We start from the raw sequence: 16,769 nt of genomic DNA, 5'->3' as shown, positions 1-16,769 counted from the left end.
TAAGGACCCGATCCCACAAGATAATCTGTTCTGGTGACAAGCAGTTTGTGTGATTGGTATGTAATATAGAATCTAGTGCTTCCATCTGGGTGCCTTCAGTTGTAGTCAGATGTCCATTGACCATCAGTAGATGCAAACACAGGAAAATGATACATTAATAGATACAACATGGTGTAAACTGAGCAGCTAGAGGCAACTTTAAATGTTTGAGAAAAATAAAAGGAGTCTGTCCAACAGGTGAATGTGGTGGGTGTGTTTGGTCTAGTTTTGTAACAATACATTAAATGTATACATTCCTCATATATTGGATGCACTCTCTGGGACATGAGGTGTATAAGCAGGTCTTTGACTGGCTTTGAGTACCATGCCATTTTCATACCAGAGTTTGGTCCTGATCCCTGTGCTTATATCAAGGGATAGTTTTATATTTTGAGACAAGTAGGTAAATTTTGGATTAATTGGATTGCCACTTTTGAGTCTCAAGCTTCTGGCTTCATCCTCTTGCCTTGTGCTGGAAACTCTAGAGACTCAAGAACAAGAATCCTAAGGTTCAGCGTAGTCTGGTATATGGGTAACTTTCCTTCTGTTGTTACAAAACTGACTTAATAATAGTTTAGAAAAAACGAATTTGAAATACAGGAAATATAACACTTGTGGCTCGAGGGTATTTGTATTTGAATGAGACTCTTTTCCAGTCATGTCTGCAGAGAGAGCTAAGGTAAAATCCTAGGAACGTGAGTCCTAGCTTCTGTTCGTGCTCAAGACCGTTTTTAGCACTTTATTAGGCAAGGCCTTTCTCTACTGTTGCGGAAAGCTGCCCTCTCTCCACCTCCCCAGTCCCATGTTTGGCTAACATGATTGGTTCCACTTTGTTTCAGGATCAGATAATCCAGTTGATGAATGCTATTTTTAGCAAGAAGAACTTTGATACACTCTCTGAAGCCTTCAGTGTGGCTTGTGCTGCAGGTTCTTTATCCCAGAACCGCTACCACGTACCCATTGTCATTGTCCCTGATGGGCCTGCAGCTGTGTCTCATCATCAACCCATGCTCAGGGTGAGCTCCTAGACCTGAATCTTGGCTTAGTCTGCAGTGTTACAGGGATGGGATGGCTTAGTGCAGGATAACACCTTTCACTTCTGGCACCAGAGCTCAAATGCCTATTAATTCCTAAATCCATATTCATTGTCTGTGTGAAATGAATCTTATGGAACCTTAAGTACTGGCACAGAGACAATTAAGAGTTTAGCATAATTGCTTTTAGGAGGAGAATAATGTTTCTGATTGTGATATGAAGGCATTTTAATGAACTGGGTTGACTGGATGCTGTGTTTCAAACTTGATATGTTTGGCAGTCAAATCATGGGAATAGTAGTAGAGGAGAAGCGAGTCTTATGAGTGAGTCAACTTTGTATGCTGCTCTGTCTTCCAAGAATTAGCTTCCCGGTAGTGTGGCTCATACTCTTACTAATCTCTGTGATGCAGCAGGAGAGAGGTCTAGGGGAGACATATAAGCCCTAGGATGATTAAGATCTTATATCCTGGGGACTAGGAAAGGGTTACAACAGGGTAATTGGAGCACCTGGAGCCAGTTAGGACCCTGCCCAAACCTAATTAACTCCATGCCCCTATTTCAGGTTATGTCTCCAGTGGGAAAGTTTGGTGACAAATGTGCTGCCAACATGCAAAAGTCACCAAAAACGAAAAACAGTTGAGCCAGTTTTTCTGCCTCCCGTTGTCGACATTTCATGGCCACATTGCTACCTCCCTGTCTACAGACAGAACAAAGCACTGTGGCTAAGCATCCCACAGCACAGTGTTTGGGAAGGCAGAACTGATCCCTGTGCTTCTTGAGATTCTCTCCTAGCAGAGCTCTCCCTGCTGAGGAATGTCTCCAGCCCCCCTGGCAGCCGCAGAACAGAAGCATTCCAATGATTGTGCTTTGTTCCCCAAAGTGAGCAGCTCACTCTGCTGTCAGATACTTCCCAGAGCTTTGAAAGGGGAGGGGAGCATGTCTGCAGCTGAGTCCACACTGGCTGTGTCAATAAAAGAAGGGGAAAAAACAAAAGTCTCTCGCAGGGGTGGAAGTTTTTTGTTGCCAATCTGGGTGTTTTTCCCGACAAAAGTTGCATTGCAGTGTAAAAAGCTCTCACTGTTTTGTCACCAAAAGGCAGGTTTAGGCAACAAAACGTGCCAGTGTAGACAAGGCCTCAGTCAGACAGAGGGGAGGAAAGGGGAGCTGGCTAGAGTAGTGTTAGTGGAAAGGAAACCCTGCCCAGGCAGAGCAGAGGGACTCCCCAGCATGGAAGACCAAGGGAGTCACTACCCAAAGGGAAAGAGGGTAAGCAACCCACAGAATTGAAGAAACTGGTACCCAGAATAGGATTTCCTTCCCTGCTCCCTCTCCCCCTGGAGCATGGGCAGAACCCACAGTACCCAAGAATAGGGACAGGAGTGGCTCCCTGATCCACTGTACCAAGAAGTGTGAGATCCACCACAGTAACAGCGGCTGTTTGCCACATCACTTTTTCTCTTTGTAGCTGCAAGTGACCAATGTCATGTCACAGCCACTGACTCAAGCTACTGTGAAGCTAGACCACGCCAAGTCTGCTTCTACTAAAGCCACCGTCCTTCAGCAGATACCATTTGCCCTTTCAGGGTAAGGAAGAAACCTGTTTCTACTCTCTGACATAAAGGAGCAACTTCTGTTGTAGTGATATTGGATGTTTCCCACTCTTCTCTGCCTTTGAATTGCTAATTGAATGATGGAATACTCAAGGCATCATAGCACTTTATTGACGAGGACAGTGACTTTTTGAGTGCTCTTTAGTAATGATACGAAATCGTTACCACATGTTGTTTCTCCACTGATGTAAATCTCCCCTTCCAACAATATTTCTGACTGCTGAGTGGGAACGTGTGTTTTCTCCCCTTTCGCTAACTCTTTGGAGAGATGAATGATTTTGACAGTGCTTTTCTGTACGCTTCGGGCTGCCTTACTTATTTTGGACATTGTGGCATATGGTTATTATAACTGTTTGCTTTGACATCAGATTTGCACCTCAGATGTGGACTTTTTAAGAACCACGTGTGGTGCCCTAAACAGCCACATGTTTGGGTTTACTGTCTAATTTAGGGATGAGGAACCTTTTTTGGGTTGGGGGACCACTGACCCACAGAAAAATCAGTCGGGGGGCCACACCCAAATGAGAAGAAAAACAAACAAACAAACAAAAATCCTTCACTGACTGAAAAGGAGAAATGTACTCCCCACATTCCCTTCACATACCAGAGTGTAGTGGGGCCCAAGCTAGTAGATTTTGCACGCTCCAGCCCTGCAGTAGAGTGGCAGGGCAGCTGGAGTGCCAGTGCAGGTTCCCCTTTGCTGGGGGGAGCCCAGGATCCAGCCCCCTGGCCTGAGGTTCCCCACCCCAGTCTAATCAGTTCAGACTGACCCAACAAGAGGAGTTAGGGTGAGATGAAGTTGCTCCAACTTCGAAAGAGGTGATTATTACTGCCCTCCATTTTTCAGTGTAAATCCACTGTTACAAGCCCACTGTTCCTCTGTTCATGACAATTAACCATTGCAGTTACTGTAGATAGTGCATCTCCTAAGTTTCTGACTACAAGAAAAAATGCTGTGATGAAGCTACCTGATTCCATCCCTAGAAAATATCAGACATACGATTAGAAGTTATTTTTATTTTTTGAAGAGTAAAAGTGTCATTTCACCCAGTAATGCTAAATTAAAAATCATAGTTTCCCATCTTTTATATGCTGCTTCTCTTAGATACATGTAAGCTGTAGCAGAGAAAAACCTTGCATACCTGGGTTTTTGGAATCTTTTTCGTCTATGTAGTTGCACCACAAGTTCCCTATTTGTCACTTTTCTTTGTGGGTATTGTGGAGCAGGTGTTTTCTGTTCTTTCTAACTGTTTGTGTTGTCACAGAGACATCTTTGAGCTGAACTTCATGAATGTCAAACCTGCCAGTGGATATTATGATTTCTCAATCAGGGTTGATGGCGACCGTCGATTAATTGCAAACAATGTCGAGGTGGGTGTGTTTTGATTGCAGTCTAATTGTGAAGTGTTTGTTCTGTGGAACTACTTTATGCCATAGGAAGATCTAGCTTACTGTACTGTAGGTGCCATCACTATCTTCTGCAAAGCAGCAGATTTGGATTTAACCTAGAATAGGAGTTCTCAGACTGTGGGTCGGGACCTCAAGTGGGTCATGAGTCCCACCCCTTTTTAATGGGTTTGCCAAGGCTTGGTTAGATTTACTGAGGTGCGGGGTAGAGGTTACAGGCCACCTGCCTGGGGCTGAAGCTCTTGGGCTTTGGCTTTGGCCACCCTACCCATGGCAGGAACCGCATCTAGACAGTGGTTTCACTTCCGAAATACCCGTTTTCGAAAGAACGCATGGCTTCCATTATGCAAATTAAGTGGGAAATTCAAATCCCGGTTTCATTTGCAATTTCAATCTGCCTAATTTACATCCCTCTTTCGAAAGAGGGATGTAGTCTAGACATAGCCTTCGTAAGTAATATACGTACATCAGATACAGAACCAAGATTAGTAACACTCGTGATGTAAACAAGTGTTTGCATAACGTCTATTAGGATGAAGTGATGGAAGAACTCATTAGGAATGTTGGTTCTCCACTCTATTCAGAGTTTGAAACCAGAAACTGCAGTTCTTTATATAATATGAAAATTAGGCAGTTCATTTTTTTTCCTTTGTACTCACCCTCTACAGTCAAACTTGCGTTCCTTCTATCTCAGAAATAGGTAGACACTGATGTTTGGTTTGTGTCAGAGCAAGACTGAGCGAGTCAAGTTGTGGGTGCAGATTAGGAAGTGTTTGTTCAAACACACATATGCTAATAGAAACAGTTACCCACTGTCTGTTAGTCAAGGAAATGTATTTTTGAATAAATGTCTGGGATGATTCTACTTTCCCCTGGATTTGCCCAGAGAGTGTTCCATTCACAGAGTCACTGCAGTGGTGACAGTTGGGAGCAATTGTTACTCTCTTAAAGTGATGTGTACTCTGGAGTAGTTAACTTTTTGCCCTCAGTGGCTTCTAATTTAAAAATTAGCATTTAAAATCTTACAGCTTAGTCTGCACTGAGAGTGAGGTAGTCACTTATTTACAAGTGCTGGCCTCTGCCACGCATACCAAATTGGCATTGTAATTGTAGTAATAATCTCACTTAGAGTGTCAGGCAGGGATTGATGGTTTTGCTTAAGCTCTCTAGAGGCATGCAGTGCCGGGGGGAATGTATTAATGCCCCTGGCTTTGTGTGATCGTCATAATAAGACTCATTGTTAGTGGGGAGGACTGCCTGGGAGCTGTGTGTTTGGAGGCTATTACCATTAATTGTCTCTGATGCACAGTAGTTTTTTACTGTAATGAGCTAAACTGTAGGGTTATTACTTCATGAGGAAAGACTGCATTTCCTGGCATTAAAATATTTGTGAGATGGCTTATGTGTAATAGTCAGTGAAAGGAGCTTCATGGACTAACACTAAGGTGCCCTCAGTTGAGTAGCACCCGAGAAACCCTACAGTAACAAACTGTACTTCAGGATGGACAGACATCTTGGCAATTCACTGATTTTAACTCTCCAAGGAATCTTTTTATAAGATGATGTAAAGGTCAAAACTATAGCAGGGTTCAATTATGTAAGTTCCTGGAGGATAGGTCCATCAATAGCTTTTAGCCAACATAGTCAGGGAGGCAACTCTGTGCTCCCTAACCTCTGTGTCCCTAACCTCTGACTGCTAGAAGCTGGGACTGGGCAGCAGGATGAATCTTGCAATGAATTTGTTCTATTCATGCCCATAGAAGCACCTGGCATTGGCCGTTATCGGAAGACGGGATATGAGCTGTTTGCATAGCACGTAGCTAGGACTCCATGGGACATACAAATAGCAAATAGACTCCAAATCATAAAGGAGATTTTGCTAAATTAAAGTAGAGACCAGTTGCATCTGTGAGTCCTTTGGTTTTGCCTGGTAGTAAGAGACTGTGCAGAATGACCTATCTGATGTTTAAGACAAGACAAGTATAGCAGGTTACTGTCAGACTTGTTAGCTAAATATTAATAGGAACTGAGGAAAGTGTTTAAAAACTGCAAACAGAGTAACATACAATGTCCATTACTTTTAAAAACTTGGTTTGGTATGGGAGTACATTCTTAATGAATGGTCTTGGTTGATTGAGTTTCTTCCCCATTCCCCCCCCCCCAAAAAAAAAAATCTGACAATCTGTTGTGTTATCTTGTGTCTGGGGGTAAAAGGGATTTCTAGGCTTCTGAAGAAAGGTGTTGGCATGAACTGTGTGTATGAACAGCTAATTTACCTGTTTATGCTTGGCTGCAGTTGAAAGTAAAGGTCTCCACAGAAGTTGGCATTACAAATGTGGATCTTTCTACTGTGGATAAGGATCAAAGCATTGCACCAAAAACTACAAGGTAAGCCAACAGTGTGTGAAATGCACTGGTGAATGACGATACTGAGCCAAGACAGCTGCTCAGTACCTCCTGATCTGCTGCTATGAAAGTTCAAGTAGTCTTTGTGTCTAAATCTCATCTGAAGTATATCTGTGCTTTCTCCTTGAGAGTTCATTAGGGAAAATTGTTGTTTTCTAACTGAAGAAAGTACTGATCAAAGCTAGACAATACCTGTTGCCCTCAGTTACTTTTGTGCAGCTACCGCATATTGGCATTGCTCAAGTTAGCAGATACAAGTAGTTAAAATAATTGCTTCTGTGCTTATGGGGTTGGCAGATTTCATCTAGAGGAAACTCTAAGATGAATGTGTGGTGTTGCGTTGTGCTGTTGCATAGAACAGGGTGAAACTGCTCAGCTTAAACTTTATTTTCAGTGGAAAATACAGATTGGGTGACACTGAAATGTTTCATGAATTTGTCTATTTTGTCAAATCGTTTCAGACAGAAAATTCTGAAATCAAAACCTCGCTTTTGACATTTTCAAAATGAAATAAAAAACAACAAATGGTCTAGGAGCACCTTAAAGACTAACAAAACATGTAGCGTTCATGGGCAAAACCCACTTCTTCATATGAGACATATGTTATTTTTTTAAGTTTATCGGACTACATATTGTTTTTTAAGTTTATCCTGTACAGACTAATTCGGCTACTCCCTGAAGCTTCCAAATGAAATGTTTGTTTTGGGGGAGGTAAATTTTCATTTTGAATTTTTCTTCAGTTTTCTTTTTTTTTAAATGCAAATGAAACATTGTTTCCAGTCAAATGGTTTTGTTTAATCCAAATCAAATTTTTTTCAACTTCTCACTTTACTGAAACTTTCATTTTCAAGGGAGCAGGGTGTGTTGAACTGCTAGCAAACCAAGAAATGTATTTGCACAGCTATAGCTATAAATCAGTTTCTGTGGAGTTTCTTCAGTACTTTCCCCTTAAAATATGCATACTAATAGTTTGCAAAAATAAGTCATGCTAAGGAATTCCACTTACTTTCCCCCCTCAGTTTTGTGGGCGGGCAGTGATGTAACAGAGTCATTTTAATGTTCTGAACTGATCTGTTTCATCAAGTTCTCTATAGCAAGGGTCTTAAACTCCTGGCCCAGGAGCCATCTATAACCCAACTCATTAAATATTTTGAAAAAGTTATTTAATCTGGTCTTTATGGCTGCCAGCCCAGGGACGGGGTGCAGATGGGCAGCATGCAGGGATTCGCGCTCACACATGACTCCCAGTGCCCAGATAGTCCCAGCCACAGAGGGTGGCGCTCAGTCCGGGAAGCTGCTCTGGCTGCGGAGTTTGGGAACACGTGGGGGTGCACATAGGCCAGCAGGAGGAGCCAGAAAATACCTGGGGAGGGAATGTGTGGAGCCCACCCAGAGCCCTGCCAGATGGGTAGTACCCACTGACCCATTAGAAGGATTTAAGGACTGGCACTGATGAATTGAGCTTAACACCCCTGCTCTACAGTAAGTCCCCTTACGAGTGAATTGTGACACTGTTAGCCAGACTTGCATGTCAGTCGCTACAAACCCTCTATTGACAAACCATCTCTAATCTTTTTTTTTTTTAATTCTCTCGCTTCCCAGGGTAGCGTATCCAACCAAAGCCAAAGGATCGCTCACAGCCGACAGCCATCAGAATTTTGCCTTGTCCTTCCAGTTGGTGGATGTGAACAGCGGAGCTGAGCTCATTCCTCACCAGGTCAGGATGAATTTAGATAGTTAGCCTGTCATCTGGATGCTGCCTCTTGAGGCATCATTGGGGCCGTTGCTCTTTGAAAAGCTTTCTTAGGCTTTGAAAACCATCCTATTGTCTGCATTTGAAACAAATTGTGATGGGGAAATTGTAGATAAATACTTTGTGCACCCAAAAGAAAATTGGAGCTACTTTTTTTTTTTTTAACATTTTAAATAAGTATCCACTAAGCTTTACTTTCTGTCTCATTTAAAGAAACAAATACAGAGTGGGGGAAGCTACATCCTATGCTGTAATAGTGCGTTTCTATCTTGAAACTTTCACATATTTGATGTAACGACCATGGTCCATAGACCAGTCGTGATGATGATGATAAAACAAAAGTGTGACTACAGCAGGAAATCATAGAATCATAGAGCTGGAAGAGACCTTAGAAGGTCATCAAGTCCAGCCCCAGGACCAATCCCAATTAAATCAACCCAGCCAGGGCTTTGTCAAGCCGGGACTTAAACACCTCTAGTGATGGAGACTCCACTACTTCCCTAGGTAACCCATTCCAGTGCTTCACCACCCTCCTAGTAAACTAGTTTTTCCTAATATCCAACCTGGACGTCTCCCACCACAACTTGAGACCATTGCTCCTTGTTCTGCCATCCATCACTACTGTGAACAGACTTTCTCCAGCCTCTTTGGAACCTCTCTTCAGGAAGTTGAAGGCTACTATCAAATCCCCCTTCATTCTTCTCTTCTGCAGACTAAATAGACCCAACTCCCTCAGCCTCTCCTCATAGGTCATATGCTCCAGCCCCCTAATCATTTTGGTTGCCCTCCGCTGGACCCTCTCCAGTGCGTCCACATCATTCCTGTAATTGGGGGCCCAGAACTGGACACAATACTCCAGATGTGGCCTCACCAGAGCCGAGTAAAGAGGAATAATCACATCTCTGGATCACTGACAATGCTCCTCTTAATGCAGCCTAATATGCTATTAGCCTTCTTGGCTACAAGGGCACACTGTTGACTCATATCCAGCTTCTCATCCACTGTAACCCCCATGTCCTTTTCTACAGAACTGCTACTTAGCCAGTTGGTCCCCAGCCTGCAACAATGCTTAGGATTCTTCCCAAGTACCCAAGGAGTTTTCTGGACTGTTATGCATCCTATATTACAGTCTGGCTACACTGGGACGATTGTGCACAAGTGAGTCAGTAGAGTATCCAGTGTTCGGGATTCCTGAATTCTATTTCTAGCTCTTCCACTGAGTCACTGGCTTTGGGCAAATCACTTGCTACCCCTTGCCTCAGTTTTCCCATCTGTAAGATATGAATACTTGTCTGCCTCATTGGTGTCAAAAGAGATTTCTTCTTGTGATGAAAATCTCTGTACAAATATAAACATGATCATTTCCTTCTCAGACATTTGTACGTCTTCACAATCAAAAGACTGGGCAGGAGGTGGTGTTTGTTGCAGAACCAGACAGCAAGAACGTGTACAAGTTTGAACTGGACACCTCTGAGAGAAAGACAGAGTTTGATTCTGCCTCTGGAACCTACACCCTTTACTTGATAATAGGAGATGCCACTCTGGAAAATCCAATCCTGTGGAATGTGGTATGTTGCTGACTGTGCAGTGACTTGATTGTAGGATCATTGACACTGTAGCGAGAATCAGTAATAGAAGGTAGAAGAATAGACACACAAATGCTGTAGTTTTGTGTGGCCGGTCTTGCTTCCTTTAAATGGCATATGTAGACTCTTGGTTTAAAAAAAAAAAAAATTGAATCCGCGCAAAAGCAAGACTAGAGTAACTTTTCAGCTCTTTGTCAGGTATGAACAGCCATGGAGCAAGGTCTCTGAGAGCAGAACTTGTACTGGCAGGGCATGGGCTCTGAAGCAAGTGGGCCCTGGAAGTAACTTATGTGTGCTGGCTGGGATTTGAGCATATCCAGCTGGATAGTACTAAATGAAGGGCACTCCCTTCTCTATTCAGAAAGGGAAATGTCATTTTAAAATGCAGTTCAGTAGGTCTGTGAGGGTATGTCTACACAGCAAAGTTATTTCAGAATAATGGCCGTTATTCTGAAATAACTATGCAAGTATCTACACAGCCATTCTGTTATTTTGATATAACGGGCGGCTTATTCAGAAATCTGTAGACCTCATTCTATAAAGAATAACGCCTATTCCGAAATAGCTATTTCGAAATAAGTCGTGTGTAGACGCTCCACCCCTGCTATTTCGAAATAGCCCCTTACCAGGGACATTCTAAGTTATTCCTCCCCCTGCAATGTAGACATGCTATTTTGAAATAAGCTGCTATTTCAAAATTAATGTGCAGCGTAGACGTACCCTGAGAGAGGGGCACAGTAGCCTAGCCTTTATCGATCATATGCCAGGGTCATGGCTTTGTAATGTTGTTCAATTCCATTTCAGGCTGATGTGGTTATCAAATTCCCAGAGGAAGATGCTCCATCCACAGTTCAGTCAAAGAACCTTTTTGTTCCCAAGCCAGAAATCCAGGTACAGCTCAAAAGATTAATTCTATTTTGACACCCAGTTTCACTTTTAGCCATATCAGCAAGAGTTTTAAAAAGTAGCCTTCCATATGAACGTGTCTTCACCATGTTACTGATGCACATTAGAGGAGGAAAACAAAAATAACTTTTTAGTGCATAGAGTTTGGTGTTGTATTACTTATCAGTGGGCAGAAATACACTGCTGGGACACAGAGCTTATCAGGAAAGTATTGTACCATCATTGCAGAGAACCAGATCTAGGTAATGGGACACACTCTGTCTTGCTAGAGATCACGCTGTCCACAGAAAACTTTCAGCTTCTAAAGCGCGCTCTCATGCTCTCCCTTCAGGAGACTAGTCATGATGTATGGGGAGTGATTCCCTGTTTGACAGATTACAAGTGAAATGTTGATGCTGTAGGAAAGCAAGGGCTTACATTTGGAAGGGGTAAGGTGCCTTCACAAGGACGTCATGAACTGTGCCTGGGATACTTGATTGAGATGGCCCCACTGTGTGGGACCAGTGGCCAGGACTGAAATTGCTCACCTATTGAGGAGGCAGCTATTCTTAAAGTGCCTCTAATGGGATTTTTCTCTACAGCACCTGTTCAGGGAACCTGAGAAGAGGCCTCCTACAGTGGTGTCCAACACATTCACAGCCTTGATCCTCTCCCCATTGCTTTTGCTCTTCATTCTGGTGAGTAGAATAGATGGAATTTCTTTTCTGTCCCACAGTTCAGAACTAGCATAGTAAACAGCTACAGCTGCACCTCTCACCTACACTCTGGTTAGGAGGAATGACACCAGCCTTTCCATGATGGAGAGGGAAGAGCAGTGTTCCTAGAGGTCCCTTCTAACCAAGATAACTCTCAGGTTCTTGTTTCATTCTATGCTGAACTTCCAGCAAATCACTGTAAGGCACTGAACAGTTTAAAGAAAATATAATCAAGCCCCTTAGTCTCGTTAGAAGTGCAGTTTTGATTCCCAGACATAAAATTGGAGGCTGTCAGGTGACTAGAGGAATCCTTGCATCACTCAGCAGCAGCATTACTTATTGGTTGATATATCTTCTCTCTAGTCCTCTAGGAAGAGCCTAATGTTAACAAGGCAGGATAGAAGGGCATTATGGAGCTAGGATGTTACAGGCAAATTAATGGCGTCCAATCTAGGTGCAAAGGGCTGGACTAGCTTGTCAGTTCTAACTCCTGTTCCTAAATTGTTTTGTTGAATTTATGCTCCGGTGAGAGCACTGATTAGGATGAGACTTAGGGCAGTGTAAGCTTCTCTCACATGGTTCAGCTGACAATCTCAGTTCTGACCTCAGTTACCCCTGTTGTTCCAGCCCTAGATTCTTCCAGAAAAAGTCAGTCATATCAAACTGCCTGGCGATGTTGTGATGTGGCCTCACGTGCTAAAAGACTTGGCTGCGAGGCCACCAGATAGGTCCACAAGTGGGAATCAAATCAGCATTTGAGTCCATATAGCCAGAGCTGAAATGTACAGTATCAGCCAAGCACCTGTCATCAACTAAATACCACTTTAGAACTTGATAGGTGTACTTTAAAATCTCTCTTGGTGAGATAAACAGATGGCTCCTCTTTGAAACCCACACCTTTCCCTCATAGTGCATTCCAAATGAAACCTCTCTTCCTCTGAAGGCTTGGGGACACTTGGATAAAGTCATGTCCCATTACCTTCGGAATCCACAATGCACTTGTTGATGACTGACCCTGCATTCCCTCAATGATGTTCCTATCCATCTTTCCTACTCCCTTCAAACTGACTTTACATGGTAATTCATAACCTTTTAATGTTTCTAGAACTGAAGCTCGTTTCATCCTGGGTTCAGTATAAGAACATCATGTTTACTGTGACCAGTTTTATTCCTATGGATTCAAGGCAAATTAGATTTTTCTGAGGGAATGATAGGTTTGGAGGGTTAGTTTAGCAAAATACTTGTGAGAAATCCTGTCAATTCCAAGGTAACCTCCTATCTAGTCCTTCAAGAAGCACTGACTAGCTGCTTTCATGCAGAGACAGATTCATTATTACAACTAGGAGCAGCGTCTTCTGCCTTTAAAAGCTCGCCAAAGGTGAGATGTGATCTTGGCTTGGCCACTGTTTAAGGGTTTGTCTACACAGGGAAGCTATTGTGAAATAAACTTGTGTGTGAATTAAAAATAAACTGCCCAAAGACACTCTTGGTAAATGCAGGAGTTTGTGTGTGGGGAGCTATTGTGGAACAGCTGTTCTTTCACATTAGTTACTCCAGGCTGTTTCCTCATGGAGACAAGCAGTTACAAACACGTTGTTTTGGCAGTCTTGGCCATCATTTTAAAGCAGCTCTAGTTTGAAAGGCATGTTGCAAAACTTTGTGATTAACTGATAACATTTTAAAATAAAATCTGGTGTCTGATAAAGCCATTGTGATTGCGGTTTCATTTTTTTTCTTTCAGTGGATAAAAATTGGTGCCAACATCTCCAATTTCAGCTTTGCTCCCAGCACAATTATCTTTCACCTGGGACATGCTGGTAAGTGTGAGAGGCTCTCTGCTTTGTTTGTTTGACCTCCTTCCCACATGGGCTTTATAGATAAGTACCCTGTTGATAAAATGGACTCTCAACCTATTAACTGTAATGACTTAATAGAGTAACGATTCTAATATGGTGATAAACAAATCTGTTTTGTCCATCAGCTTATAACAGCTGTCATTATACTCGGTTCCTCTTGCACACCACTTATCTAAACATAATAGCACTCTTCATAGTCAGAGAGGTTGCTATTTTTATTGTGTATTCACCCTTTGGTAGTTTGAGAATTTTTTGTGGGACTGGAGTGTGGATGAAGGCCTATGGGAGCTCCTTGAGTCTATTTATACACAAACACACACTTCAGACCAACTTGTCCTGCTCAGGAATGGATAGGACATAGTTTCTGAGAGCTCAGAGCTCTCATCGGCTTTTTGGTCCCTCACCTACCCTGGAAAATCCACCTCCCTTAACATCCTCAGACCTTCATATTGCATCTAACAGTCTTCCATCTGAAGAGAACTGGCCATAACTCACCAGTGCCACTCCTGCATCAACCACAATGGCAGAAGGCCCTTGCTACCTTGGAACTGACTACAGTCTCTCTGTTTCTCCTGGACCAATGAGCTAGGGGGCAAATGGAAACCAAGGCCCAACAGCAGCGCAGTGTATTACTTCCTAATCACATAGTGCCATGAACAAATTTAACCAAGGCCCCACTTTGAAATGAGATTTTTCTCTCTTCCTAGCTATGTTGGGGCTCATGTACGTCTATTGGACTCAACTTAACATGTTCCAGACTCTGAAGTACCTGGCCATCTTGGGCGGTATTACATTCCTGGCAGGCAACAGAATGCTGGCCCAGAAAGCAGTAAAGAGGTAAGAGGAAGGGAAGTGTGTCACTGTAGGGTCTTGTTTCCAAAGAGGTGACGGAAAAGGCGGCCATGTTGACAGAATTTGACATCAGTAAATGATCCAGTGCTGAGCAGGAAGTTGCTAGTTCGAGGCAGGCAGCTCTGCCAGGTTGCACTGGCCGTTTTCAGCACACACCCCTGTTGAAATGCTGAATAGAAAGTAGTCTTGCCACTTGATGCTGATGGTTTGGAAATGGGTGGCTGTCCTGGAGAATTATTGTGGGCTTGTAAGTGTATTATAAAGCAGCTCAATGAATTGAACGAATGCATACAATTTTGAGAGAGGGAGTGTGTGCTTTTTCTTGTGCATTGACAGAACATGGGTTTTCCTATTCAGAGGCCAAGACTTTTAAACTTGGGGCCTAAATTAAGGTACCTAAATGAGTGGGTAGTTCCTAAGAAGTGTAGAACAGCCAGCAGCAAGCATGGCTGCTGCTAAGATTATAAGGAATAACCAGCGTGGATTGTTAGGGACAAAGCATGCCAAACCAACCTCATTTTCTTTGTTGACAGGATTACTGGCTTGATGGAGGGTGGGGAGCAGTAGTTGCAATATACAGTAGACTTCCGATAATCCGGAACCTATGGGACGTAGGTGGTGCCGGATTATCAAACATGCCGGACTATCAGGAGGTACTATAAGCTGGTTATATATATACTGTATACATTATATACTGTATATAAAGTGTTCTTAACCCTTTTTATTGTACATACTGTATACAGTATACTGTAATGTTTTAGGTTTTTAAGCCTTTTTTACCCTTTTTGCTCAGTTCAGCTGCTACCGCTGTTACCTTGTGACTCGTTTTTTCCGAAACTCACTCACTAGGCTCTTGCCATTTTGATGCCGGACTATCAGGAGTGCCGGACTATTGGATGCCGGACTATTGGAGTTTTACTGTATCTTGATTTTTAGAATAGCTTTTGACACTCTCCTAAGCAAATTAAGGAATGCGGTGTAGATAAAGTACAAGGTGGGTGCAAAACTGATCGAAAGACTATTCAAAAGAATAATTATCAAAAGTTTGCTTAAAACTGGGAGACTGTATCCTAATGGACATCTTGGGGGAAGGAGTCTCTCCTGAGTCCAGTGCAATTCAGTATTTTAGGTCTGAAATCAACAAGGTAAAACGCAACAAAAACAAGTGCAGAATACGTCATTTAGGAAGGAAAAATCAAATTCACAAGTACAAAAAGAGGAATGATTGGCTAAGCCAGGCCTGGGCAAAATATGGCCCTCAGGCTGGATGCAGCCTGCTAAGCCACCAGGTCTGGCCTGTGGATGCAGCAGGGAGCCCCAAGCAGGCTTCCCTGCTTGCCCCCCACACAGCTCAGAAAAGCAGCTGCTGGGCAGTTTCTCTTTCAAAACTGTGATCCCAGGGGGGAAGGCTACAGGCGCTGCCCCGGCCCCTTAACCCAATCCCATTGGCTTGTTTCTGGCCAATGGGAGCTACCTGTTTGAATAACAGGCAGCACACGAAGCACCATGCCCCTCACCCCCCCCTCCCCCCATGGCTCAGTTATTCACACAAGCACATGGTGCTGTAGCCTGTGCAGGCACAGGGCAGGCAGGCTGGCTGGCTGAGAAACATTTTAAGCTCTACAGCTGGTTGGGCTGCTAGATGGTAAGTCTCTTGGCCAAAGCCTGCCTCTGGCACCCGAGCCCCTCCTGCATACACCAAACCCTCTGGCCCCCTCCTGCACCCATACCCCCTCCCAGATCTGGTACCCCCGGTGCCCTGCCCTACATCACAATTTCCTACCCTCGGTCACAAACAAAACCCCTGCATTCCAGTCCCTTGCCCTAGGTCACAACCCCCTCCTCCATCCAAACTCCCTCCCAGATCCCCCTCTCCCTCCTGCACCCCAGTCCCCTACCCCAAGCTCCCTTTTGCACCCAGCCTGCATTCCAAACCCCACATCTCCTCTATTAATAACATGGAAGAGTGCAGTCCTTGACCACTTTCCAAAATCTTGATGTGCCCCGCCCCCCTCCCCGCAATCAAAAATTATTGCCCACTTCTGGGCTAGGCAGTACTGCTGAAAAGGATCTGGGGGTTATAGTGGCTCATAAATTGGATACGAGTCAGCAATGTGGTGCAGTTGCAAAAAACACTAATTTTCTGGCTTGTATTAACAGGGGTGTCACATGAAAGACACTGAAGGTATTTATTTCTCTCTGTTCAGCAGTGGTGAAGCCTCAGCTGGAGAAGTGTGTGCTGTTATAGGGTCATACTTCTGTGATTCTGTGAACTTCACTGGAGCCACTGGTGGCTTAGCAATTTTAAGATCCAGCCCACTCGTTTAGATGCCTAAATGCAGAGTTGGGAGCCTTATTTGAGGTACCCAGGTTTGAAAGTCTAGGCCATAACATTTTCCTTGGAAGAACTGTAATTACAACAAAGCATATGGTCTAACAGACAGTGTTCATGCCATGGTGTATTAAACTTAACATCCATACATTTACAGTAAGCTTCCACAGAGCCACTTACTGGGTAAACGATTTGTTATGAAGGGGATGTTGCTTTGACTTTCTATATGTTATAGGGTTGATCCAATTTCCATCAAATCCAGAGGAAAAATTCCTCTAGGATTAGCCTTTAA

The 16,769-nt window shown here is 43.5% G+C and overlaps 1 protein-coding gene across 2 annotated transcripts in view; it reads left to right on the top strand.

The window, feature by feature from the left end:
- RPN2 (ribophorin II) overlaps positions 1–16,769 on the top strand; it is a 40,792-nt gene that overhangs the window by 16,405 nt on the left and 7,618 nt on the right. For both annotated transcript variants that reach the window (XM_075901311.2, XM_075901310.2), the window contains exons 7-16: positions 879–1,055; positions 2,540–2,658; positions 3,950–4,055; positions 6,388–6,479; positions 8,100–8,214; positions 9,624–9,818; positions 10,641–10,727; positions 11,324–11,419; positions 13,179–13,254; positions 14,001–14,130. In XM_075901311.2, coding sequence (XP_075757426.2) covers positions 879–1,055; positions 2,540–2,658; positions 3,950–4,055; positions 6,388–6,479; positions 8,100–8,214; positions 9,624–9,818; positions 10,641–10,727; positions 11,324–11,419; positions 13,179–13,254; positions 14,001–14,130 — 1,193 coding nt within the window. The remainder of the gene's footprint in view (positions 1–878; positions 1,056–2,539; positions 2,659–3,949; positions 4,056–6,387; positions 6,480–8,099; positions 8,215–9,623; positions 9,819–10,640; positions 10,728–11,323; positions 11,420–13,178; positions 13,255–14,000; positions 14,131–16,769) is intronic.

The sequence above is a fragment of the Pelodiscus sinensis genome, chromosome 17 (genome assembly GCF_052426305.1).
Source record: "Pelodiscus sinensis isolate ZL-2025 chromosome 17, ASM5242630v1, whole genome shotgun sequence".
Taxonomy (NCBI): domain Eukaryota; kingdom Metazoa; phylum Chordata; order Testudines; family Trionychidae; genus Pelodiscus; species Pelodiscus sinensis.
Note: the sequence above shows the minus strand (reverse complement) of the source record. Positions and strands in the feature narration are given on the sequence as shown.